This window comes from Xiphophorus maculatus, chromosome 22 (genome assembly GCF_002775205.1).
Source record: "Xiphophorus maculatus strain JP 163 A chromosome 22, X_maculatus-5.0-male, whole genome shotgun sequence".
In the NCBI taxonomy this organism is placed as follows: domain Eukaryota; kingdom Metazoa; phylum Chordata; class Actinopteri; order Cyprinodontiformes; family Poeciliidae; genus Xiphophorus; species Xiphophorus maculatus.
Genome location: NC_036464.1, coordinates 28,940,613 through 28,967,188, shown reverse-complemented (window position 1 = coordinate 28,967,188; position 26,576 = coordinate 28,940,613). Strand labels below are relative to the sequence as shown.

Below are 26,576 nucleotides of genomic sequence, written 5' to 3'. Positions count from 1 at the left end.
CTGCTTCTACCTCTGCTTTTTTTGGTCCACAAATTGTGTTCTTGCTATTCTTAGGAATTTAGACTTTATCTATTTCTGTACCAGTTTTATTTCTTTTCAATATTGTGTATTTTCTTTCTTTCATTTTGACTTGTGTATGGATTTTTTTTAATTACTGAAAATAAACTTTCAATTTTATATTATTAACTTATTATTTATCATTTATGTATTAAATAAATACATTTACATGCCAAAACTAACCCCTGGGAAATGTCTTTATTAATATCCATATATTTGCAATTACACTATATAACTTCAACAACTTTGCCTGTTTATTAAATAGTTTTTAACATTCAGTTTAAAAATATTTGAATGATGCCATAACTTTCCAAGTTTTCATTAAATCATCATTATTTCTATTGAATCAAATATCTAACTTAGATTATCCAATCAACAAGACGCAATTACTTACCTATGTGCTAAGCAATCTATTCTACTGAATGGAATCATCCCAGTAATTCTGATAACAACCTTAAATATACCATATCTGAAAGTGGCTTCGATACTTATGTTCACCACAGGTGGTAGAAGGTTTTCAAAGGTTTCAAAGTGTGTGTGTTCTTGCCGTTTGAGGTGTGCCGGGTCTCCGCTGTCAGAGCTGGCCAAGGAGGACGTGTCATAGGACTGAGCGTCCATGTTGTCCGTGTTTAAAAGGCAGGTGTCCTCCAGAACAAAAGGGTCCTCCTCCTCCTCCATCTGTAGCACACAAACCCATGTCACACACAGAAAAGCTCAAATTCAACAAGTGCACATCTGACCTTAACTCAGAAACACACGAGTTCCCAAAGCTGGTGCCTTGGTGTGAGAACTCACACAGCATGGCTCCGCTATTAACCCTTTAACAGCGTGTTTTTACCAGCAGTGCACTGAGAAGTACCTTGAATAATAAGCTAAAAAAAACTGATGTTTGCTAAATGTTGCAGGTTAGTCTGTAGGAGCAGAGTGGGGGAGTTGCGGGGAAGGGCTGCTCTGGGAGGCATAATCTCCAAAGCTTGGAAACTGCAGCTCAGAGGTGGAGCTGCATATTGAAGGCGGAGCTAGGTCCAACCAGGCATTTTACACAGCTCAGTCGTTGCCACAGAGACTAAAGGATTTCTTAGACATGCATGAAAAAATCACGGCAATGTTTTTGATGAGGGAGTAATATTATAACATGATGTAAAGCTAAAAAAAAGTCGATTTCACATAATACTGTCCCTTTAAATGTGACTGAAAGCAGACAAAGGAAAGATTTGTAGCTGACCTGACTCAGGATGCTCTCCAGTGTGGGGGGGGTGTCCACTTGGGGAATGTCAAACTCCTTATCGTCAATCTATGAAAAGATATTCAACATACAAAAACAAAAATAGGGGATCAGGAAAAAGTTTTTCTGCTGTAAAGAACATACAACATAGAAATATATTGAAGTATCTGATATGAAAGATGGACGTTTTGAACTCTCCCACAGTTCCTCATGTTACAGGGTATGTATTCTATTGGGGAGTTTGTGTGAATGACAGACACAGTCAGAATGTTGAGTGGAAGGAGAAACAACACATGTTTCTATAAATAAGAAAATGGGTCTGTGAGCAGTAGGTTCCAGGTTTTCCATAGAATTTAGGTCTATACTTTGACTTGGCCATGCTAGCACATGAACATGCTTTGATCCAAAACGTCCCATAATATCTCTGGCTTGTTCAGGGCGGCCCTCCCGCTGGAAGCTGAACCTCTACAGTCTCAGGCCAGATTCAATTTTTAACAGGTTTTCCTCCAGGACTGTTCTAGATCTAGCTACATCCACACCCTGTCCCACAGCATGACGCTGCCACCACCATGGGGATGGTGTGTTCAGGGTATGTGGTATTAGTTTGTTCTAACACCACCGAATTCTGTATGTGGCGTCTCATCCCAACTCCTTGCAAGTCAAATTATTTGCATTATTTGTGCTTCTGGTTTGTTTGGACCTAATTCTATCCAAACTGGGCCATAAAATCTCTTAGGTCCCTGATTTTGTGCTAATTTTTTCCTTCAGTAAGCAGTTTATGGATCTAAGAGTCCAAAGTGGGAAAGAATGACAGACGAAAGAAGGAAATATTTGTTCCACTCACTCACTGAAGCAACGGAGCTTCAATATTACTTTAATATTATTATATATTCCACATGGCTGGACTGCATAGTGGTTCAGTTTCTAGGACTGTTCAATATAATCAATATATAAAGTCAATAAAAACAAACACAAGACCGGTTTATTCTTTGATTCTCTTCTACCAAACACCATGTAGAGATAAATGGCATTCTTCGGGTTTTGTGTTCCCAATTAAAGCGACAGGAAGAAGTTCCCTCACCGACTCTACTTCCATCAGGTTGAGCTGGGAAGAAGCGGATAAAAGGCTCCTGCTGTCTGGAGACTGCGACATTTCTCTGTTTACATTCACAGACGAGCATCCAGGAAGTCCTCTGCAAGCATCTTCTTCTTCTACGGCACAGGATTCTGTTGGTTCTGTTCGGAGTGCGCGCATGACAAACTCATTTACTGGTACATTACCGCCACCTAGTGGATTGGTCAGTGTGACACTTTTCCGGAAGTAAAAATCAGTCTTCTTTTGGGATAGCGAACCAGAACATTTTTCCATTTCATGAATAGAGAAGATTCTTTAAAGTTATGCTCCACTTTCATGTCCTGCAAAACGTCTTAATATATTCTCTCTTTCAGTTCCAGACAGAAAGTCAGTGTCGAAGAGGCTCAGGGTCTATGCCATGGTGTGGCAAAAGTAGAGGTGGGTAGACTACCCAGAACTAGCACTGCTTCAACATTAAGTTACTCAAGTAAAAGTAAAAAGTAATCTTTCAAAAAAAAAAAAAAAAGTAAAAACTGTTTGCTAAAAAGGCGACTCAAGTACTGAGGAACTGATCAGCACATTAATCATTTAATATTTAAAAATTACATCATCAGATGAATCAAAACTTTGAGCCATGTGGAAATTTTGGTATCTTAAAGGCCAAAATGACAACAATTAATATACATAAAATAATTACAAAATTAGGCGAAAGAAAAAACAACCCAAATCAATTATTTTAATAAAATATATGAAACTTTAACAAGAACTGCTAATTTGTCTAGTCAAGTACATTTCAGCAACAAGGCAGTTCAAAGTGCTTTACCTCCTAAAAACATAACAGTGTCCAGTTATGAAACATCAATAAACATTTTTTTATCAAATACCTTCATTATCAAACATATGCACATTAAATATATTGATCAGTGTGCCGTACTACTAATCAGAGGCATCTATGGTGGTGGGTTTTAGCCTCAATTTAAAAAGTACTCAAGGTTTTGGCTGTTTTGCAGTTTTCTGGAAGTGTGTTCCAGATTTGTGGCGCATAAAAACTGAAAGGTGCGTCTCTATGTTTGGTTCTGGTTCTGGCGGTGCTGAGTAGACCAAAACCAGAAGACCTGAGTGTTCTGGAAGGTTGATGCGACAACAACAGAGTTGCCATGAGTAGCAAGATAATCTGACACCGACTAAATGAAACTGGAGCGCATCAGTACTCGGAAGAGTGATTACTGGATGTGAAACAGGCTGATTAACTATATAGCTGAGAGGGAAACCAATGAGAAGCAAGAGATCAGTTAAAGGAACAAAACTTCAGGAAACATTAAAGATACAGCAAACAGGAGATTTCAACCAAACAGAACCTATGTCTTATGAAGGAGTCCACAACTCCAAAACGCAAGTATTGACTGAATCACAAAGTTAAGCTCAAATTAAGAAAAAAAAAAAAAAACTAGCCAGCAAACAGGCACCAAGCCTACAATAATTTTATCTTCTCTGGCTCCCATAGAGCAAAAGCATGTAGATTAGAGGAATTAATGATTCCAGCCTGGGACAGCTGGCTGCACATACACCTTGACTAAAACCCTGTACTTTGTAGCATGAAGCAGCTATTACTGCATTTGTTCATTTGAAATAAATAATAATAATAAAAAAAACAAGGCAAAAATAAATAAATCTCTAAGTGAGAGAATGTGTGATTCTTGTCACATCCTTTGCCACAAATTTCTAAAAAAAAAGATTACAGACACATTCAATAAATCAGAATATTGTTGAAAAGTCGATTCATTTCAGGAATAAATAAATAAATAAATAAATAAATAAATAAATAAATAAATAAATAAAGGGGGGGGGGGGTTAATAACTGATTAAGGTTATTTTCAGAAGGTCTTTTTAATCTGGAGAACGAGAGTCAACGGGACTTCCAATTTATTGAATACTAGACTTATTCCATAAGTCTACAGTCATATAAAGAGTTGGATTTCTGCAATATAACATATTAATGTGTAGTTCTTGTGCATCTGTATCTACGTTCAAGCAACTAGTTATTAAAAACTAAGGTTGAATTTTAACTCTCTGGGAATGTTAGGAAGAAAGAAAAGTGGGACCGGAGGGGGCGAGGAAAGGAGACAAGGACGCCCCTCCGCTGGTTTGGACTGCAGCCTGCTCCATTCCTTCCAATCCGTTCACTTCCATTCACAGTAAATAGAAGCATGGAGGCTTGACTCTCGGGATCTAACGTCGAACAGCGGGGGGTAAAGACGCTGCCGCATGCGCTGTGGGTGAAACTACACCGCCGGGAGAAAACAGGAGCGCAATAAGCGCATTGTCATTTATAATTTAGTCATTTTAGGGAAAAGGAGGAGTGTATTTGGGGAGCGGAGCGGAGCATGAAGCGGATGGCCGTAGTGGCCAGGCACAATGGCCTCGTCTCTCCTTTGGGGAACAACAACTCCGGGGCTTCGAGCATCGTCTCCCCACCCCAAGCGAAAGCCACGAATGTCTCCGCCTGTGCTGACACTCCAGCCGGGGGTGGGATGGACGGCCTGCTGGATTTCTCCAAAGGCCCCACCGTGAAAACCGAGCTGGTGTGCAAATGGACTGAGCGAACTTCTTCGAAGCCGAGGCTCGGGCGGACGGCGACGTCCGTCTGCGAGCAAACTTTCAGCTCCATGCCCGAGCTCGTGGACCACGTCACCAGCGAGCACGTCGCGGCGGGGCTCGAGAGCCTCAGTCACGTCTGCATGTGGGACGAGTGTCTGCGCGGCGGGAAGGCGTTCAAAGCCAAATACAAACTCATCAACCACATCCGCGTGCACACCGGGGAGAAGCCCTTCTCGTGCGCGTTTCCCAACTGCGGCAAGATGTTCGCACGCTCCGAGAACCTCAAGATCCACACGCGCACGCACACGGGTAAGCTCTGCTGCTTCTGGGTCTGTTCACGGGGTGACACCGCTGGCTGGCCGGCTGGCCGGCCGGCGGCGGGGCGACGGGGCGGGGGGAGTTAAATCCGTGTCATCCGTACAGACAGCGGCTTCCTGACACACACAGACACAATGTGAGGTTAATAAAGATAGCTCTCAGTCTGCAGGGATCCCCCCACCCTCCATGTCTCTAAAGGCTGAGTCCCTTTTGTGGACACCCTTCCCTCCGCCGCCTCCTCGGTTCCTGCTGGAGCCCCGAGTTTGAGGAGTCATGCAGGGTGAGGGATTAACACCCAGCAGGCTGCTGAGGAGGAGGTCAGCTGGGGTTAAAGTGAAATCTGACTTTTAGTCTAGATGGATTTTTACTCTAATTTTGCCTCTTTGAATTATCTGCAGTAGCTGTGTGTGCGTGGTGAACAGTCAGCCAGTGAAACACACTGATTTAGTTGGACCATCAAGCCTAGAAACTGTCCTCTGAACAGACTTCTCTTTGTGAACCAGTGTGTTTATTACTGAGCCAATACTGTTTTTAAGAGGGAACATTATTATGACACAGAGGTGACATCATTATAATACAGCTGCATGAGCAGAGTTGTGTTTTCCTGCCCGGTGTGTGTGTGGGGGTGTGTGCACGCGCGTGTGACCCAAAACACTATTTTAGGTTTGAAATTATTAACATAAAAACATCTAACAATTATTAATATTATTTTCAATAATAAGCATTAAAATAATATGTGACCAGTGTTCAGCCAGGGAGCAGAACCAGGTGATGAATGGAGTCTGGCTGTTTAGCCTGAAGCTGTTCCACCAGGTTATTTTTGTTAAATTCATCGTTAAAGCAGATAAACTGAGACGGAACTTCCTGCAGACAGAGAGACCTTTTGAACGTAAATACTCTTTCTCATCATCAAAACTGCAGTATGTAAACTTATATTTAACAAATATATGTGTTTGTGTGTGTGTGTTTTCATATTTCTTAAAACTGTCACAGTGGAGCATTTGGTAATGTTGCTTTGTGTCATGATGGTTCTGGGTTCAATACCCAGCCTTGGGTTTTTCTGCATGGAGTCGGCTTGTGGGAGGCGGCAATGTTTTTTCATGAGGTCATAGAACCCAAATAATAACAGGTCAATATTTCATGTTTAGTATGAAATATTAAATAGCTCAACGGTCCAGAGCTGCAGGTTTTAGAGTCGTGATCTAGCGGATCCACTGGGATCCTGTCTCAGTACGACTGAAGCTAAAAGAGCAACACCTTCACTTTGATTCATTGTTGCTGTGTTTCCTTCACAAATGTGTGCAAATGTTTGTCTAAATTCCGCTAAGGTAAAAGCAGAAAAAAGAAAAAAAATATATATATATTTTTCAATTCCAGCAAACAAATTCCAGAAATGAAATTAAAATCACTCGTGAATAAGCTTGTTCACGTGACAAGTCATTAAAAGGCATGTCGCACTATCATCCTCAAACTACTTCCTGTCATCCTCTTCTTCGTGGTTTGCTCCAGTGGCAACATCCGGTTGTTGATCATGTGACTTGTGTGATGTGAAAAAAGTTATGCATAATAAACCAATTTCACTATGGCCGAAAAACCCTCCCTATTTTAGAGCCGACGCTTTTTATCGAAACACAAGAGTTTTTTTTTTTTTTTTTTCAAAATTTAGAGTAAATGAATTTATTTTGGAAATCACTAATTGTGCAATCATATAAACATTTAAAAAACACAGCTAGTGACCATATATTTGCGCAATTTGACATAACATGTGAACAAGCTTATTAACATGTGATTTTAATTGTGTCTCTTCTTTAGTGGAAACACCGCAATTGCGAAATTATGTTTTTTCATCATTAACGGAATTTCGACAAAGTTTTGCGCCCATTTCTAAGGGAAACGCAGCTACTGCTAGTCAATGCTACACTGTGCAGCCCTTTCAGTTTCTTGTTTTCCAAAAATGATCTCCAGATGTTTATTGTGTCCCAGTCATATCATGAGCAAGAAATATAAATCCAAATACATACTTGCATCTGAGATCTCAGTGAGTGTAATGTTTGTTTTGCAGGTGAAAAGCCATTCCAGTGTGAGTTTTGTGAGAGGCGCTTCGCTAACAGCAGCGACAGGAAGAAGCACTCGCAGGTCCACACCGCTTCAAAGCCCTACGACTGCAAGGCCCTGGGCTGCACCAAGTCTTACACCCACCCCAGCTCACTGCGTAAGCACATGAAGATCCACGTCAAGTCGTCGCCTACCTCTGACCACCAGGACTTGTACAGCTTTGGCCATCACCACCTCCAGCAACCTGTCCTCGAACCCCTCGACCTGAAAATGACCCACTTCACTTCGTCGCTTGCCAACAGGAGTTCTCATTTCCCACTGTTGACCACTCACCAGTTAGATCTCAGCCCTAGCAACGACATAAGCGGTAAGGTGTTGCTGCGGAGTTCGTCTCCGGTGGCCATGCCTCTGGATCTCTCTCTGTCGGGCCTCAAGAGCCAGCTGAGCCAGAAGCAGCAGAGCTCCAGGACCCCCCGGCGGAGCCAGCGCTCGGTGAACCCGGCCTTAACTCAGCTGTCAAACATTAAGGAGTGGTACGTTTGCACGAGGACTACAGCGCCACACTTTCCACTGCTTCACCCAGACCACATCAAGACAGAACGCAGCGACGAGGACGACTACGTCACGTAGGGTGTCAGCAATGGTTGCTTCAGACAGAACAAGCAGCTATTTGCTCCTTCATCAGTGGCTCCTGGCCAAGACTTTCATCAAACATCAAGACAGTTATTGTTTCACCAAACAACCCATCTCTGAGATATGTGGACGAATGCGGCGTCCAAAACAACAGCAGAAAGGTCACCCTGAGATTCTGAAACGAAGTTTTACAGCTAAACGGTGGTTTTGTTAAGTCAAGAGTACCCAAGGATGTTGCTTCCTAGAACTATTTGAACAGGGTGTCTGAACTTCAGAACCAGTCTAAGGGCTGTGATGTGTGAAGCAGTTTCAAGGGCTAAAGCGACAGCGATGAAACAAGCCAACAGGCGGCCCGGCGTGTTCAAACAGCCGGCTTACGAAGTGCAGGGCTGTCAGATCTGTCGAGGGTTTAGTATTCTTCAAACAAACTGGTAGAGGTTTGGTTTGTTTGCTAAAAGAGTTGGAACCAGCTGGTCCTGCTGCCAGCTGGGATTTCTTCGACATGTTGTTAGAAGAGTCGACGAGCACTTTGTTTGAAGCAAACTGAGGCCTTTAGTAACAAAGAATGAGTGGAAACCTGGTCAAAGTGTTACTGTTGTCACTACAACACGGTGGCAAGTGGTTTGGCTGCAGTTTGCCTAAGAATTCAATGCATTCGGTACAAGTTCCCTTTCCTGTAGTAGAAAAATTCAACATTGCCATGAGCTTGTCGGAAAAGGACATCAGCACAACATCTTTTAACAGAATTAAAAACTTTCTTTAGGTCTTGGCTTGAACAACTTGATAAGTTACAGCAAATCAGGCAGATTGATGGAGTCAACATCCAAGGTAATGCTGCATAAGAACACGGATGTTGTTCTGCGCTCAATGTATTGTCTGTTAAATCTGCAGTATGTAACTTTTGTTGAAACTTTCACTGTGACATGACAGTATGTTATGAGACACAAAACTTGAGCTCTTCTGCCCTCTCTCAGTGCTAGCTAGATACAACCACTCAGTCAGGAGGCGGGTCTTAGTGCTGTCAATCATCCTTCTTGTGTCGCTACTTAACCCCGCCCCTCACTCTCTCTTTGCTCTTTGGCTGTAGCTTCTTCCTGATAGCAGATCCTGCTGTGAATGCCCTGGCTAGTTAGCATGGCCACAGATGACTGCAGATAAACGTTTTTTCTGTAACAGTAAGTTGTTTCTCTGCTAATAGCACATTGAGCAGCGAGTACATGTGATTGATTGACAGCAGGTAGACCCTCCTCCTGGCTCTGATTGGTTGTTTTTGGTCAGAGAGATGCATTTCTTTAGACAACATTAATAGCTCAGGGAGGAGGTGTAGGATATTGACCTTTTTGCAGATTATCTGTCTCATATTATGCTGTAATGACACAGTGGCAGTTTTAACAAATACATAAACAAACATTTTTTTCCCTTAAAGGTGCAAACTGTTAGTGAACAACACTAAGTTGTTCACTAACATGGTGTTACATCCCCCTGATTCTCCCACATGATCAGTTTGAGTTGTTTTAAATGGCTAACTTAAGCTAATCAGCTGTTAGCCATTCATCACTCGCAAGATGTATTTCCAACAAGCTCATGGTCAAATGACATCTTTGTAAAAAGTAAAAACAAATATTTTTGACAGTACCTCCACAAAACTTCACTTAAAAAAAAAAAAATCCAATCTTCAGGTCCTACCAGTGGCTCAGCGACCTGTGTCTGGTCACATTCCAGTTTACAGCTCAGGATTTCCAAAATGGCCACCAATCTAACACACAGGTGACTGCATTAGATAAAGTAGAATGGACAATGAACTGGTGGAGAGATATTAATTTTCTATATGTGGAAGTGTGATCATTCTTAATTGTCAGTGGCCAGGGGTCTATTTACTTTCTGTTGCTCCAACTTAACTTCTAGCGAAATGAGTGCACTTACTTCTCCTGGAGGACGTTCAGTTTTACTTGGTAGCAAAACGAAAGGAAAAAAATAAATCAGATTATGAAATAAAATCAAGGAATCCCTCAATGTTGTAGAAAACATGTGGAATCATCCTTTTATTTGCTGTTCTACAAAAATACCAGTGCAGACCTAACTCTGAAAATGAGTCTTCATATCAACCTGATGTGCCCTCATGTTCCTGGTTGATTCACAAAAAAAAACATGTTCGCAAAAAATCAAAGCTGAAATAGTTAAATATAGCAGCTGGAATTAATAATAATAGCTGAAATAATTCCTAATACGCTCAGTCTAACATTTGGACTCAGAACAAACCAGATATGAAGGTTATAAAGGTTGAAAATTAAAGCGTCTGGAAGGAAAACTCAAAGTAATATGCCTTGGAAATAAAGCCAGGTACAACAGCAGAAATAAAAGGACAAGTGATGAGAAGCAAAAGTCGGTGTTGGGGAAGTAAACAGTGGTAAATTAACTGAACTAATTGGGATTCATATATAAAAACAGTCTAATTTTGGATCTCACCTTGAAACTGTGATCTATACCCACGTGTCTTCTACATCTCACCATCATCTGATGATGTTGATGATGCAGAGTTGAGGGGGTCAAAGTTGATCCATTACTGATCAATCTTGGGAAGCAGTCAGAGCTGTAATGACCTTTGGTTAAAAGCATAACTTTAACAAATTGTTTCCTCACAAACCTTCTCTGTCATATATCGCCAATCAAGCAACAATGTTTAAGCAACAGTACTGCAGTGAAATATTTTTAATATGCGGCAGTTGAAGATGAAAGGGATTGCTTGTTGAGTCCTGAATCTGCACTGAACAACAACAACAAAAAAAAGTCTAGAACATTTGTTTGGTATCTTGTCCTAATGAAACGTTAACTGCCTTAAGAAAAGAAGTATCTTTCCAGTTACCTAAAGGAACAGGGGAGATTCCAGTAAATGTACTAACCAACGCAATAAATGCGCAAGAGGATCTCAGCGTTTTGGACCCTTTGTTCATTCTACCAAACGTAGAGGAGGTCTGGAAATGATGAAGTCACTTTTCAGAGGATGATAATCCATCTGCCCAGGAAGGCAGATCAACTCAATGCTCTTAATCCAATTTTATCCGTTCAGTGGATTCAATTCCTCCTAAAAGTCAAACTGTTAGAGGTGGGACAATGTTTTCAATATTGAGGGATTCCATCATTTCTGTAGAAAAATATGTGCCATTAATAATAGTATCATTTCATGTTCTGAGTTCTGTTTCACGAAGCCAAGCTGTGCAACCTCTGGCTTTGGGTCATGTCGGAAGTTTTGGATCAAGCATCCTCCAGGAATTGTAACTCCAAAGAATAAAATGTTTCAAACCGTCAGCTTGGCGTCCAGAACTGACTGGATGTGTTGATGTGACAGACTAGCACTTCCATGTGTTTCCCAGACTGAACTGGGATCATGGCTCGGACCTACCAGTTTCTTTCTCAGTTTTCAGACACTTTCTTGTTTTATCTGAGATGTTCTGGCTCAGGCGGTCAGATGTTCATGGGACTGGCTGTTCTGTCCCCAGTGAATGTGTTGCTAAAGTTAAGGAAGTGGCTGAAATGAATGATGGGTAAACTCCAGCAAAGTGAACCTGCCGTATAGAACAACCCTTCCGATCATTAGACCACTCTCTGCTCCAGTTATTGTGCAACAACAATGGGAGAAATAGAATAAAGACAAACAATTGGACTTTAAAAAGTTGAATCCTGTTGCTGATGAATGTTTTTTTTTATATATATAAACATTTATTGTCTTTTTTATGTAATGTCTTCTGTTTTCTTAAATGGCTCCTGGATTCAGCCTTTGTATGCATTTTTTTTATGGTAGATTGGAGAGGTTTGTTCTGTATTTAGATGGATAACATCCAGAGTGACCTGGTCAGCCCTGGGCCTGATGACGTTGCAGATGTTCTGCAGCTCTTCTTGAAAGTGGACAAAGGTAACAAAGAGTCTCTGGTGACATTTTTCTTTGTCCTTTATTATCATTCTCAGCACATTCACTTTGAAATAAATTCAAGCTGAAAAAACGCTCAAGTTCCGAGTTTAATTCAAGAGAATATCACTGTTAACATCTTGATATATTGAAAGGTCTGTCTGGGTTTCTGAAGCGAGGTTCTGTGTAGACATTATGAGCAGTCAGTATCTTCCCTAGATCATTAGTTAGATTGTTTTGCAGCTAATGTCCAAGACAAAAGAAGTCTACCGTCCTCATATCTTGAAAATGCCCACTCACTTATCTGACTTTAAATCACTGATATTTTTGCAGTACAAATATTTATTCAGATAGAAGTGGACATTTACAAGCTGGAACTTGGTCCATAACAAGTGGAAACAAAGGTTGTAGACTGAAGCAAAGGAAAACTATCCACTAGAGATGAAAAACGAGATCATTCCAAAATAAGTGAAGTCTACCCTTGTATGTGGCCAGCAACTCAGTCTGGCTGTTTAGTTCTGTTCTGTTTTCTTTCAGTGTATCTGTTGCTACACCAGGGGTCCCCAAACTCGGTCCTGGAGGGCCGGCATCCTGCACGTTTTAGTTCTCTCCCTGGTGGTACCAACAACCTTTTCAGCATGTCAATGTTCTTCTTAGGCCTTCTAACGAGCCATCATTGGATCCAGGTGCGTTAAACCAGGGAGAGAACTAAAACATGCAGGATGCCGGCCCTCCACGACCGAGTTTGGGGACCCCTGTGCTACACCAACAGATACATTGATCCTCAAATGTCTTCACACCCTGTTAAAAAAGTTACGTTTTTTACCTAAAAAAAATGATACCATGATTATTCACTTAAACTTTTTCCATGTTATATTTATTTAATTTATCGAACAGGGTGTGCAGGATCATTCACCTGAACAACAACAACAACAAAAACAGCTAGCGAATGTCAATTTTAATTGCCCCTGGCTGTCACCTGCCGTGCTCCCGACTTTCCTCCCCAAGGCTGAGCGGGTACAGCCGATGGAGGGACGGGTTTGAACACTTCGAAGCTCAGTCCAGGAGGGGGCAGTAATGTAGGCTCTGAGAAAGCTCAGAGAAGAAGAGCAACCTGGGCAACATGGCGGTGTACAGACAGGCAGTGTTCCTGGACAGGCTGCTGTTTGCCGTGAAGGTGAGTTTTCCACTAAGTGACTGTGACAGGGTCAGTGTGGAGGCTCAGTCCGACCGGAAGTAAGCACCTCGAGAACCGCAGCGGGCTGCTCCGCCACAAAGGTTTAACGCTTTAAACTCCAGTAGTTGATGGTGGGCAGCGGCTGTTGTGCCCGTTACACTGATGAGCATAACATTATGACCATTGGCACCAGCTATTAACCTGGACATTTCAGTGTGGGAGCTGGTTTTACAGAGCAACCCTGCCTGTTCGAGAATAAAGCTTAGATTAAAAAAAAAAGTGTAAATCAGGCACACACACAAAAAAAGAAGCAGAAAACCAACCTGCACTGAAACTTGAAGACATCTTCATTTGATTCAGTGTGAACTGCGTCCTTCTTTCTGTTGAGATAATCAACTTTTATTAATATGCAGGAAAGCGAGTTTCAGTAGAGGATGCACCTCATCTGGTCCACAGCTGGCTGAAACGGGAAGCAGTAGGAAACATACACAGGTCTGGTGGGAAAGAAAGCTGAACACAGCAGTTATTTTAAAATGATTTTCTGAAATGTACCAAGTTTTGTCTTGGAAAGTTAGCAGTAGCAAGCTACCACATGTTGGGTTTGAAAATATTTTAATGCGCTTTAAGTGTGTAATGACATGCTGCCATTTCCAGGTTCAGTACTAAGAAAATGTGAAATAAAGCATACCCCAGTTATGGAGATGAAATGTCTCTTTAAAAACTCTCTTTCTGAAACTCCACTTTCAGGAAGCCATCAGTACATTCCTCTTCTGTTAGTCCTTTAAAAACATTTTTACCAGCTTGGCACTGAGAAGCAGCTTGTATAATGAGCTCAGCAGATGTGCAGTCCCACCAGGTGTTTGCTAATTGCTGCATGCTAGTTTGAAGGAGCCGAGTGGGGGAATCGTCAGGGAGGACTTTTCTGTGAGGTGGAAGGGTTCCATCATCTGGGAACCCACTCTAACCAGAACCCTCATGGTGTGTTTGTGTGTGCGTGTTGCAGTCTGCTCCATGCCAGGCCCGGTGCTGTGCAGAAACCCACAGGCCTCAGTACTCCACTGCCATCAGTCCCAATGAGAAGGTGAGCTGGGATTCTTCCTCTGCTCTGTTCCACTCTGACAGCACATGAGAGAAACTCTTCAGTGTTTTTGGTTTTTATTCTCAGTACAAAAACATGGATTATGATGTTCAAAAGTGGAGCAGAGCTTTCTTAGCCCAAAGTTTACACACCCCACCATGTTCTCCACTGTGACATAGTCACCCAGAAGCCCAGTGGAATTTGCTTTTTGTTGTGTTCAGTTGCGACATGCAGTAGTAGTTCTGCTGATATTGATTCATGCATAGGTTACTTTTACGTAGAGCTGCTGATAATAGAGCTGTGAACTCCCTGTTTCCACAGGGAGACAGGAAGTTGAGGTGCAGCGAAGGGTTAAAGCTGCAGATGTTGCGTTCAAGTGACCCAAGATTAGCTGTGTTCATTTACTGACCTGTTGCTTTTCTTCTCCAGACCTTTGAGAAGATCCTCATCGCCAACAGAGGAGAAATAGCCTGCAGGGTGAGAGAGACAATAGGCTTTAATGTTTAGTCTGCTTTCTCTGTCATGCTTGGTTACATTTTACTGACACGGGCATCCCATAATATGCTTTACAACATCCGGGTAAATTGCAGAAAGTGTAGAAATAAAGAAATTATTATGCTCAACTTTACTTTGAATCAGGCTAAGACGAGCACAAAAGGAAGAAGATTGTATTCTGTTGATGGCGTCTTGGCGTTCAAATGAAATGTTTAATCTTTATTATCTTATCTTGCTAATGTGGATTATAAGAGCAATTTTCAAATGTATGCTGGGTAAATAATATTTGGAAGATAAATTAGCAAAGCTACTAAATACCCCTGGTGTGTGTAAATTTCCTATTTGCTGGTTTAGACATGTGGTGTTTTTCTCCAGGTGATGAAGACGTGTAAGAAGATGGGCATCCAGACTGTAGCTGTTCACAGTGATGTTGACTCCAGTGCTGTGAGTCTTCTTCTCTCTCTGTGTGTCTGTGTCATCATCATCATCAGCAGCAGCATCAGTGGCTCTCGGTTTTGGTTCAGACGCTGCAAGCCAAACATCTGTCCTGACAGATGATGACGTGGTTTTTGTGATTTGTTCGTGTGTGTCTCCAGGTTCATGTAAAGATGGCTGACGAAGCTGTGTGTGTTGGCCCTGCTCCTACTGGGAAGAGCTACCTGAACATGGAGGCCATCATGGAGGCCATCAGGCAAACTGGAGCACAAGCAGTGAGCTTTTTTATGTCTTCAGCTTTTCCTTAGCCTATGGGTGTTCCCCATGAGTCACAGCTCGAGTCTAAACTAAGCTCAGGCTCAATGATCAGCCTGAATCTGAATGTTAAACTGTTTTTTTTCTGTTTTAAGGTTCATCCTGGGTATGGATTTCTCTCTGAGAACAAGGAATTTGCAAAGCGCCTGGTGAGTTCCGGTCACAGAGATTCATTTTGTGGTGCCTTTGGAAAAACTTTCAGTTTTTTGTCCAATCTAGGGAAAATTCTCTGATTCAATTTGCTCTTATTTAGATGCACAAAGAGGCTGTGGTTAAAGCAGCCGTATCATGTAAAATCAACTTTGTTGAGCTTTTTGTCACATAATTATGACTTTCCCTCATCAAAAACGTAGTTGGAGTGTTACTGTGATTCTTTCATGCATGTTTGAGAAATTCCTTAATCTCCATGGCAACCACTCGGCTGTGCCTGATTGCCCCGTCTTCAGGCCTCCAAGCTTCCCAGCTTCCTCCTCAGAGAGCAGCTCTTCCCTGCTCAGCTCCTTCAGACTAGCCAGCAGCAATTAGCAAACATGTGGTGGAGCTGTGCATGAGCTGAGCTCATTATAAGAGCTACTTCTCAGTGCAACGCTGGTAAAAACGTTTTTAAACGTTTATAGAGGAGCCATGTTGTGATGACTTCCTGAAGGCGGGGTTTCAGAAATAGCAGGAGCTTCTTAAAGAGGAAGAGACCCAATTTCAAGGTGTTAAATCAGAAAGTAACATTTCTTTGAAGTCATGTTTGATATATGTAGCATTTTGATAACGGCTTACTTGATTGTGCTATAAAATGGCACTGTATTCCTGGAAAACGCATACCATTTCTTTCAAGAAAAAGCACAGCAGAAATTACTTCTGCACATTGTTGCATTTTTAACATTTATTTGCATTGTGTTTTCTGTAAAAATGAAAAAAAAGAAAAAAAAAAGCATGTGCTAAGATTCAGACTAGAGTGGTTATGTGCAGGTAAGAGCTAGTGGATTTCCCTTTAAGGAAAATAAAGGGAAATCCACTGATCCTCATCCAGGATGTTCAGAATGGATGAGCGCATGGAGACCCAAAGTGAGAAGAACTGGGATCGGGTGCAGTTAGAAGCCAAATCATACACAGTTTGTGTGTCCATTGTCCATTTTCTAAAATATAAAACACACAAGACCTCTCCAAACATACTTCTGCCAGGCTTCCCTGCTGAAACACAGAACGGTGAGGTCATTGAATGATGTCATCCTGCTCTGTGTTCAGCCACTCGGTGGAACCCAGCCATTAGGGGTTCCTCAAGGACGCGTCCTCAGTCCTCTGCTCATTACTCTGCAGACACATAACTGAACTCGGTAGGATTGCTGATGACACAGGAAGGGATGATGTTTCAGAATACACTGGATGATTTAGGTGATGCTATTTTTTCACTTTGTGCTCTCAGTAGTTTTCCGTTGTGAAATATAACTCTTTTTCTGTTGTTGCTAGGCTGCAGAAGGTGTAACATTCATCGGTCCAGACACTCATGCGATACAAGCAATGGGGGATAAAATTGAGAGCAAGCTGATTGCTAAGGCTGCCAAGGTCAACACTATCCCAGGATTTGATGGAGTTGTCAAGGTGGGAGGTTACTGACGGTGAAAACGAACCCAACTTTACACAGAGGTCACCCACTGTTACACGAGACCCGAAGTATTAAAATAATACCCATCCTTTATGTATTATTTTAGATCATATTGGGTCTTTTAACAGTTAAAGATTTAACTAATAAAAACAAGAACTAACTTTCCCTCAGGTGGTTTTGGGTTCGTTCTGTCCTCCTCTGACTCTTAATAATCTGTGTCATTAAAATAAAGAGGCATTTCATAGGATTACAGTGGGGTCCACTCTGTAATCTTAGCATACTAATTGCTAAGTACTTGGATACTTAGCAATTAGTATGGCGCCAATTCATAGAACAGACTGTCTGAAGGCACTTTGCAAAACGAAAAACAATCAAAACTCATAGTCATTCCAATCTAATCACACAGTTATTAAACATCTGTCAAACTTCAGTTTATTATTTAAACTGGTGAAGTTTTCTGTGTAAGGACTTCAGTCTGCATCTGATAGTGAAAAATGTTAGAACTAAAGACTGAGCAGAATCCAGCAGGAAGGCATTCATCATCCAAAATTCACTGCAATCACATAATTGATTATTATCACTTTGAAGTTGTTTATTTCTCAACATCATTGTTAAACAGGTTGTTTAAAAACTCAGAAATATATCTAATGTTTTTATTATCATTTAATATTGATGCTATATAAAATCAATGTATTTGTCCAAGTGGCCTCTGTCTGCTCTGCCTGCTGCTGTTGGCAGATGTTAAAGACTTTTCCGCTTAGCAAATCTGGGTTAATGGATCAGAACCCTCAGGTCAAGCTGGACCGGGTCAGAACTCTACCTGCAGCTGCAGGTGAACCTTGACCTTGGTTTCTCATTGCTAACCAAAGCCCACCTCTCTCTACTCCACAGACTGCAGAGGAAGCTGTGAAGATCGCTCAGGAAATCGGTGAGTCTTCCCTGTTCTCACTGACCGACTCATCATGATCTGACTCTGGTTCTCTCCTTAAACCAGTGGTGTCCAATTTTTTGCCCCAGGGGGCCAAAACCGGCAAATTATGACTATTGGGAAAATTCATTCAATAAAACATGCAAAACTGAGCTTGTGATTCTTTTTTCCCCCCCAAGTTTCATCTGTAAGACTTTTATGAAATTTGCATATAATTAAAGATCCAAAACATAAAAAGGGCTTTGAACAATATCCTTATTAAAAGAAAAAGAGACCATTTCCAAATTTCTTGGATTATCAATTGTTGTCTATTTTGTTGGACAAATTGTTAAGCAGTCTTGACTTATGATCTGGTTCCAAACAAAATCCTTTCGAAGGCCACAAATGGCTGTCTTGCCACACTGTGGACACCCCTCCTTCAAACTGTTCTCTGCTCACCTCTGGAGTTTGTGGAACAGGAGACGGGTGTCTAGTCCATAGAACAATCCAAAGTTGCAAATCCCATCTAGGAATGTTGGAGCCGAAACTCCAGACTGATCAAAAATCAGCTTAGGTATTTTAGTGTCTTCAGACACTAAAGAAAAATCTGCAGGCATAAAACTCAGGGTTGTGGATAGTCCTGTGAAATGGGTAACTACCTTTGTTAAAATGTGACTTTAGCACATGAAAGACAACATCTGTCTACAAAGGAGTCAAATTAATTCACCCTTTAGTTCATTTAGTACTAACTAATTATAAGAGTTGCATATCAGTTCTGACTGATGGACTCATTCCTCAGCATGTGTTTAGTTGGTTTCTTTGTGTTCTGGTCCTCAGAGTGAGAGCGTGTGCTCTTTCAGTCAGGCAGTGGCACAGACACCACTCTAGAGCCTGGAATTGGGATTTACTAGTTCATAACATTTCATGTCCTGTAGCTGTGAGTAAAGAGAGTGGAATGGTGGACGTTCTTCCAGGTTCTGCCGTGTTTTGTTCCCAGGGTACCCTGTGATGATCAAGGCGTCGGCTGGAGGAGGAGGAAAGGGAATGAGGATAGCCTGGAACGATGAGGAGACGCGGTACGGTCCTGTGAACGCCTCGCACGGCTGCAACAAACACACTGCTGTTAAATACAAGCCAACTTTAGCTATGAGCAGTTGTTAGAATTGCTTATGGGTGTGCTGCATGTTGTGCCTCACAGGGAAGGTTTCCGTTTCTCATCCCAGGAGGCAGCGTCCAGCTTTGGGGACGACAGGCTGCTGATTGAGAAGTACATAGACAACCCTAGACACATAGAGATCCAGGTAGGCAGCCGTTACTCTCCCATAGTTCAGTAGTGATCAGGTGAAAATAAGAGATGTCACCTGGACAGGTTTCAATTTTTCATTGTCTTCCATTCATATCAGTTATACCTACCTGCTATATAGTCATGGTATATTCATGGTATGCACAGTTGTGGACTTTTTGGTTTTGCACCTAAACTATGAGGACGTTTAACTGCTGGACGCCAGGGTGTGTGGACACTTTAATAAAATTTGAATCCTCTTGTTTTCTATGTATGAATAATCAATCTGCAGCCAGTTGTATTTAGATAGAAGTCGTTGTTGTAAATGTTCTGTTTGTTGCCTAGAGCGTTGTGTCTTAGATAGAGATGCACTGATCTGATATTAATATCTGTGTCAGTCCCCAAATTGAAAACAATTCTAGATCAGGTATTGTGACAATGTGCCCGATGCATAAGATCAGATCTATTCAGTCTAATTCTATGCTTGGTGCTTTTTTATAATGTAAAATATAATGTTTGTATAATGCCAAACCTCATATATCGATTTTGGTATTGGAAGTGAAAAAAGGGGATCGGCGCATTTCTAGTCTCAGATGTCTACAGGTTGACCTGTGATGGGCTATTGCTTGGAAAGGTCATGATGGGTTCAGTAAGCAAAACGTGTGTGTGTGTGTGTTGCAGGTGCTGGCTGACAAGCATGGTAATGCCCTGTGGCTGAATGAGAGGGAGTGCTCCATCCAGAGGAGGAACCAGAAGGTGGTGGAGGAGGCTCCCAGGTCAGTGGGCCTCCGTCATCGGGTCCAGGACTGTTGGTTCTGTTTCACACCAGGTTCTGGAGTTAAACAGGATTTAGGAATCACTGTATTTTTCTGTGTGGATCTTCAACTATCTATCCCTTCAGCTCTTTTGCAGTCTATCATTTCTAGCCGGAAGGCCTGACATGTGCAGTGTGTTTTGTGTTTTTGGCTTTTGCTGTGTAACCTGAACATGGCAACACTCACAGCTGAAAGGGAGGCAGAAACATGGCTGAAATATAGATATTTTCATAGCATGTATGTAACTTTATTCTTTATTTACATACATTATACAGCCAGCATGAGGTTTGGAACAGCAGAACTACGATGTACTTCTGGACCTCCTCAGAAGACATCCTAACATTAAACCCTAAATATGTATAAAATCTGAATGATTGAACTGATCCTAAGCTGCGGGTCCTTCTCCTCGCTCCAGTACCTTCCTGGACCCAGACACGCGGCAGGCCATGGGGGAGCAGGCGGTGCAGCTGGCCAAGGCTGTGAAGTATTCCTCTGCTGGAACCGTGGAGTTCCTGGTGGACTCCCAGAAAAACTTCTACTTCCTGGAGATGAACACGCGACTCCAGGTAAGTCCACTCTGGTTCAGTGGGAGGAGCTTCCCATTCTGTCTGCTCTTGTAATGCTTCTGGTTGGAGCTCCACAGACATAAAAACAAGGAGGATCAATGAATGTTGAAAGGAAAAACCTTGTTTGTGGTTTAACCTGTGGTTCAGTTATTCTGGGCCAATATTAAAGTGAATGTTTAACAAGTACTATTCTGTTGTCTTGATATTTCCTCTGTTTGACCTTTAACCTCAGGTGGAGCATCCGATTACTGAGTGCATCACGGGTCTGGACCTGGTGGAGCAGATGATCCGGGTCGCCAAGGGTTACCGGCTGCAGCACCAGCAGAAAGACATCCCCATCAACGGCTGGGCCATAGAGAGCCGTGTTTACGCAGAGGTCAGTGACACTCTGGACCTCTGAGGTCATCACAGAACTGGCTGCTGATTGGCTCATATAGCCACTAACTATATCCTTTATTAATAAAAAAAAAATCCAACCAAATCTCCAGTCAGTTGTTCTCTGTTTTTCTTGATTCAGGCTAACTAAATCCTGGGTTTCTGGACCTCTGAACCTTAACAAATACACATGAGACCAAAATGCAATAAAGACACTTTATGCATAACATCAGTGACACGCTCACATCCTGCTTGGTTTGAGAAGTCAGACATATTAATGTATGTCTGACTTATAAAACTGGTCATATTAAGTTTATGAATCCACTCTGTTAGTGGTTAACAGTCACTGGACTAGTGCTGAGCTCTGCTGGGTGAGCAGCTGTTCATCTTACTGCCTGTTTTCCTGTAGGACCCCTACAAGTCCTTTGGTCTTCCTTCTATTGGACGGCTGTCTGAGTACCAGGAGCCTCTCGACCTCAGCAACGTAAGTTTCTGTTGTTGTCAGGGTGACTTCCTGGTTACCTGGACGACCCTCTGTCTCTGTGACTTCCTGGTTCCCCAGTGAGAGCATTGAGTAACCGGATCTGTTCTCCACCAGGTCCGGGTGGACAGCGGCATTGAGGAAGGAAGTGACATCAGTATCTACTATGATCCTATGATCTCCAAGGTGACGGATATTGGAAAAACACACACATAGCCTCTGAGTGATCTTCTGAAGCGGAGCAGTAACTGATCCGTTCTGTGTCTGCAGCTGGTCACCTACGGGTCAACCCGAGCCGAGGCTCTGTCCAGGATGGAGGACGCTCTGGACCACTACGTGATTAGAGGTAGAGTCGGCAGCGGCAGCATCAGCATCTGTGCCGGTCTGCTCCTTTAAACACCTCTGGTCTGGTGTGCTCAGGTGTAACCCACAACATCCCTCTGCTGAGGGAGATCATCACCCACCCTCGGTTCATCTCCGGTGACATCAGCACAAACTTCCTGCCTGAGGTCTACCCTGACGGGTTCAAAGGTCACCAGCTGGACGCAGAGAGCCGCAGGGAGCTGCTGGCCTCAGCGGCAGCTCTGTACATCACCGCTCAGCTCCGCTCACGTAACATCCTGGGTCCGCTCAGGTAACCATGGCTACACATGCTACATGCTAGCCGCTGTCTGACCTGGATTTCTGGGTTTACACCTGAATCAGAACCAGAAGGAACCTGTGAACTGGAAATGTGAAACTGGATCAGCAAACTGTTTTATTTTGAGCATTGTTTTATGCTGAAGTGGTTTAGTGTTTTCTGCCCCTCAACATTTAACAGCAGAACTTTCCATTACATATGTGCGCAAATCTTTTATATTCTGCTAATGTAAATAAACACCACAATTCCACAATTGTGGTGTTTAAATTAAATTACGAAAAAATTAAAATGTCACGCAAATAAGCTTTGATTTAAATTATCAAAAATTAAATCAGCGATGGATGTAGAGAGTTACATGAGATGTATTCATAATTCAGCCCTGGCATGTTTCAGGGTGTCATCGGCTCCCGTGGAGTGCAGCTGCTGGGAGCTGAGTGTGGAGCTGGGGGGAGAGCGCCACCAGGTGGACATCACCAAGTCAGGCGATGTTTTCACTGTAAGTACTGGATAGAGAAGGCAGCAGGTGCATTCATGTGTGGTGCTAGTTATTTTAGTCTAACTAGTGGATGTTCTAACTAGTATTCTGAAGTTTGTGCCCACAGAAGAAGAAACATCAAATGGACAATACTCAGGATTTCAAACACACTATACACCTTAAATCTAGGGATGCACCAATCCACCTCTGATACCAACATCTGAGGTTTAGTAAAAAAGAAGAAACTGCATTAATCTAATCATAAGTTACAACTTTATTTGATAACTCTGCCCCAGTACAGCACCTTAAATACTCCAAAAGCTTCCCAAGCTTGGTCAACTATGGAAAAATAACACAACTTTGCTCAGTCAGGGCAATTAGGAATGTAGCAGCCAATGTAAAATAAATAAACTTAAACTGATAAAAATGATAGGTTGGCTACCTTGGTCATGTAAAAATTAAGCTGCAACAAATCTTTCAAATGATTCAGAAAGTGCAATTAGGAGTTTTAAATGTCATGTTTAATAAATCATAAAGCATAGTGTCGCTCAGAGCACAAAGCATAGGATTAGACTGAAAAGACGATTCTTTTATGGATCTGGCACAATGTCACAATACCTGATCTAAATTTTTTCTTTTTTCAATATCGGGACGGATATTGATATCGGATCGGTGCATCTTTGCTAAAGTGTAACTCCTCTCCGTTTGCATGTTAATTCACATAAAAACAAGTGAATGGTTCTGGTACATGTGGCCTCTGACCTTACAGGTGAAGGCTGATGGAGGGACGGTGGAGGTGTGTGGGCAGTGGAACCTGGCCTCCCCCCTGCTGCCAGTCTCTGTTAACGGTGCAGACAGGATGCTCCAGGTAACACCTCCAGGTTGTTTTCACCTCACTGAAGCTGGTTGTATGTGACGTCGTTTCTCAGCTGACATTTGGTGTGTGTGTGTGTTGTAGTGTCTGTCCAGAGACGCTTCTGGAACCATAGTTCTGCAGTACATGGGCACACTGGTAAGACTGCATGCTAGCAGGAAGCTTTGTGATGTCATTTCTGAAAACACACATGATGCCTGACAGGAGGAGATTCTGGAGGAGAATGAGCCGGAGAAACTAGGAAATGATGCGGCTTCACTACAGGATGGATGGAAATTAGTGCTGTCAATCTATTAAAGAGCCTAATCAGATTAGTCACACAGTAGCACTGCGATTAATGATTAATCACCGTTCTTAACTTTGTAAAATTGAAATGTAAAAATGTGTGTTGTCCTAAAAATGCTAAAGAAAATCTCCTGTTGTCTCAAACCAAGCACCTCAGTTTTCCAGGTTTTTATATTCTGGAATGTTTAAAAGAAGTCTTTTGGCTGGAAATGACAATTTTTTTGGTGGAAGGATAATTAATCATTGCAATAAGTAGACATACCGGCTTGGTTTCATCCAAACGTCCATCGCCGGGATTTTTAAAGCAAAATTTGCAGCCGACTCTCCTCGCTTATCTTTTCACTCTCCATTGGAGAAAGGCTTTCGGGTCAAAACGGGGAATACGATTAATCTGCATTACGTAATATTAACTCGATAAACCTTTTAGATTAATCGCATAACATCACCAGCCCTAATGGAAATATTTGTAATGGTTTCTAAGTATAGCACATGTAAAAAGTTTGAGCCAGCGAACAGGCTTGTGTGTGACTTCATAGCCAGGTTTGTGTGTTCAGGTGTGTGTGTGTTTTGTGTTTTTAGTTTAAGCTCAGGCTTCTGTCCCAGCGGGCAGCAGAGCTGGACTCCTACATGCCAGAGAAGGTGTCAGAGGACACCAGCAGCATCCTGCGCTCTCCCATGCCAGGAACAGTGGTGGCCGTGTCTGTCAAGCCTGGAGACACGGTAACGGCTCTAATGTGTCAAACTGAAGGCCCAGGGCGGAATCCGGCACGCCACAAGTATTTTTTACGGCCCTCTAAACTCCAGAGGACGAAATAAGTAGAAACTTCAAGACAGATGTTATTTTATCTATCAAATCAAAGCCGTTTTTAATCTGTTTACTGCCGAGTTACATTAATGTGAAAACATGTTCAGTATTATTTTCATTTTTAGAAGTACTCATCCAATGTAGAGACTCGGCGTCGCGCCGATCCACTTTACATATGAGGCTGTGGTCAGGCATTAATGGATGCTCCCTCTGTAGGTTGCAGAGGGTCAGGAGATCTGTGTGATTGAAGCCATGAAGATGCAGAACAGTTTAACAGCCTCCAGGCAAGCAAAGGTAACCATAGTAACGCCCCCCGGGGCTTTCTGCTGAGCTTGCCCGTTTGTTTCAGGAATCCGAATTAAAGCAGGAGAGCCTTTGATCAGCCGCTCCTCTCTGCCCACAGGTGAAGAGTGTCCACTGTAACGCCGGAGAGACGGTGGGGGAAGGAGACCTGCTAGTGGAGCTGGAATGAGACGCATGTGACCTCATCAACACTTCCATGGTCCACCAGCAGGGGGCCATGTTGGACACTAACCCTGTATCAGCTGTTAATTTTTCTGTTGCTTTTGGTAGATTTTTATTAAAGTCCCTTTACTTACATTTCGAACAAATTTCCTTTTGTTAATCACCAGTAGTATTGATTCTAAACATAATATATGAATTAGAGTATATGATGATTAAAACATATTTATTTTACACGTAATATGGATTCTAAGCATACAGTGTTTCCCAACCCTGGTCCTCAAGGCACACTATCCGACATGTTTTAGAGGTTTCCCTGCTTTAATGTGCCTGATTCAACTGATTGCAGTTCAACAAACGCCTGTTAATCAGTCATCAATTGAAATCAGCTGAAGATGTAGCTGGTTCTTGCTGCATATTGTATATGACACAGTTATATACTGTGTCATATACATCAAGCTGATTCTTGCTTTGGACTGAAGCAAAGAAATACCTAAAACATGCAGGGCAGTGAGCCTTGAGGACCAGGGTTGGGAAACACTGGATTAAAATATAATATATGGATTCCTAAGCCTGTCACAGAAACAAATTTTGTTGGTTGATAAATTATTGTGATAAACACTAATATTGTTGTTTTGAAACCATTTTTAAGTAATGTGTTGATTATAGCACAATTATGCAAATTCACCCTCTCAAAGACCAACAAGCCTTAATATTTTTGTAAAGAATACTTCACCCAAGAAATGGAAGATATTTGAAATATGCTAAATAAAACAACAATGGAGAACAATTGATAAAAGGAAAATAAAAACCACACACAACCAAAACCACAAATAAAATAATTTTCTTTGTAAAGAAAATGTGATCTTCAAAAAAACAAATGAAACAAAAGGATGAAAATTATTGAGCTCATTTTAATTTATGTGATTATATGATTAATTGCTTATTGTGACAAACTTATTCATTGTGAACCTAAATGCCTCTTGTTCTCATGATGAGTGGGAGGAGCTAAGGACCAGGAACCTGCAGGGGTCAAAAGGTCACATGACCTCCAGAAACAGAGTTTGTAGAGGTGATGAGATAAAGATTGGACTCATTCTGTTTTAATGATTTTCAGTTCCACACCACAACGTTTAATTCAGACCATATAAGTTATTTATATAATGTTAGGGAATACACACCCTTCAGATAAATTCACTCACCTTGAACACAAGACAAGAACAAACACAAAGAGCCAGGATATAAACACACTTCACACTTTTCTAATGTACATTTGGAAAACATTTAGTGGTTCCTTTTACATCAAGTTTCGGGATAAACACTATAAGCTGCAGTAGAAGAATGAACTAAATTTATCCGAATTAATTTTGTACCAATTTGTCTTTAGGTGTCAGACTCTTAACAAGTTGAGATGACATTTATTGTGAATTGGTGTTAAATTTGACATAAAGTGAACTGAATGAAATGCTACTCTGGAAAGAAATTCTCTGTACACAATCAAAAACAACTATTTTGGTCAAGTTTCTAGTGCAAATATTTTAGAAGAGTTGAAATAAGACAAAACGAGTATATTTTCAGCAAGATATGGAAGCTTGTTTTAAGTCAATATCCATCCATTACACACTTGTCCCTATGGGGTAACCAGGG

At 41.9% G+C, this 26,576-nt stretch overlaps 3 protein-coding genes across 8 annotated transcripts in view; 2 read left to right on the top strand and 1 right to left on the bottom strand.

The window, feature by feature from the left end:
• vps8 (VPS8, CORVET complex subunit) overlaps positions 1 to 2,488 on the bottom strand; it is a 33,933-nt gene extending 31,445 nt beyond the window's left edge. For all 6 annotated transcript variants that reach the window (XM_023327611.1, XM_023327613.1, XM_023327614.1 and 3 more), the window contains exons 1-3: positions 2,364 to 2,488; positions 1,283 to 1,351; positions 605 to 735 (exon numbers count right to left, since the gene is read on the bottom strand). In XM_023327611.1, the coding sequence (XP_023183379.1) occupies positions 605 to 735; positions 1,283 to 1,351; positions 2,364 to 2,435 (272 nt within the window). In that variant the 5' untranslated portion in view covers positions 2,436 to 2,488. The remainder of the gene's footprint in view (positions 1 to 604; positions 736 to 1,282; positions 1,352 to 2,363) is intronic.
• A 2,025-nt stretch (positions 2,489 to 4,513) lies between these two features.
• LOC102232488 (zinc finger protein ZIC 4-like) lies at positions 4,514 to 9,162 on the top strand. Its single transcript, XM_005812096.2, has 2 exons — positions 4,514 to 5,264; positions 7,336 to 9,162. Exons 1-2 carry the CDS (start codon positions 4,742 to 4,744, stop codon positions 7,956 to 7,958), a joined length of 1,146 nt encoding a protein of 381 aa, XP_005812153.1. The 5' UTR covers positions 4,514 to 4,741; the 3' UTR covers positions 7,959 to 9,162.
• A 3,807-nt stretch (positions 9,163 to 12,969) lies between these two features.
• On the top strand, positions 12,970 to 25,074 carry pcca (propionyl-CoA carboxylase alpha subunit). Its single transcript, XM_005812084.2, has 23 exons — positions 12,970 to 13,042; positions 14,046 to 14,123; positions 14,550 to 14,597; positions 14,991 to 15,059; positions 15,212 to 15,325; positions 15,461 to 15,514; positions 16,827 to 16,958; positions 17,854 to 17,890; positions 18,867 to 18,945; positions 19,068 to 19,170; positions 19,833 to 19,927; positions 20,382 to 20,532; positions 20,765 to 20,908; positions 21,317 to 21,391; positions 21,506 to 21,574; positions 21,659 to 21,734; positions 21,809 to 22,022; positions 22,422 to 22,524; positions 23,273 to 23,371; positions 23,462 to 23,515; positions 24,242 to 24,382; positions 24,684 to 24,761; positions 24,871 to 25,074. The coding sequence occupies exons 1-23, from the start codon at positions 12,989 to 12,991 to the stop codon at positions 24,937 to 24,939; spliced, it is 2,136 nt and encodes a 711-aa protein (XP_005812141.1). The 5' UTR covers positions 12,970 to 12,988; the 3' UTR covers positions 24,940 to 25,074.
• The last annotated feature ends 1,502 nt before the right edge of the window (positions 25,075 to 26,576 follow it).

Bases quoted from the DNA above. Each gene is read 5' to 3' on its own strand.
- LOC102232488 (XM_005812096.2), top strand. From the start codon at position 4,742: ATGAAGCGGATGGCCGTAGTGGCCAGGCACAATGGCCTCGTCTCTCCT. The intron at 5,265-7,335 runs GTAAGCTCTGCT...TTTGTTTTGCAG, and splicing joins CCACACGCGCACGCACACGG to GTGAAAAGCCATTCCAGTGT.
- pcca (XM_005812084.2), top strand. From the start codon at position 12,989: ATGGCGGTGTACAGACAGGCAGTGTTCCTGGACAGGCTGCTGTTTGCC. The intron at 15,515-16,826 runs GTGAGTTCCGGT...TGTTGTTGCTAG, and splicing joins AGGAATTTGCAAAGCGCCTG to GCTGCAGAAGGTGTAACATT. The intron at 17,891-18,866 runs GTGAGTCTTCCC...TTTTGTTCCCAG, and splicing joins GAAGATCGCTCAGGAAATCG to GGTACCCTGTGATGATCAAG.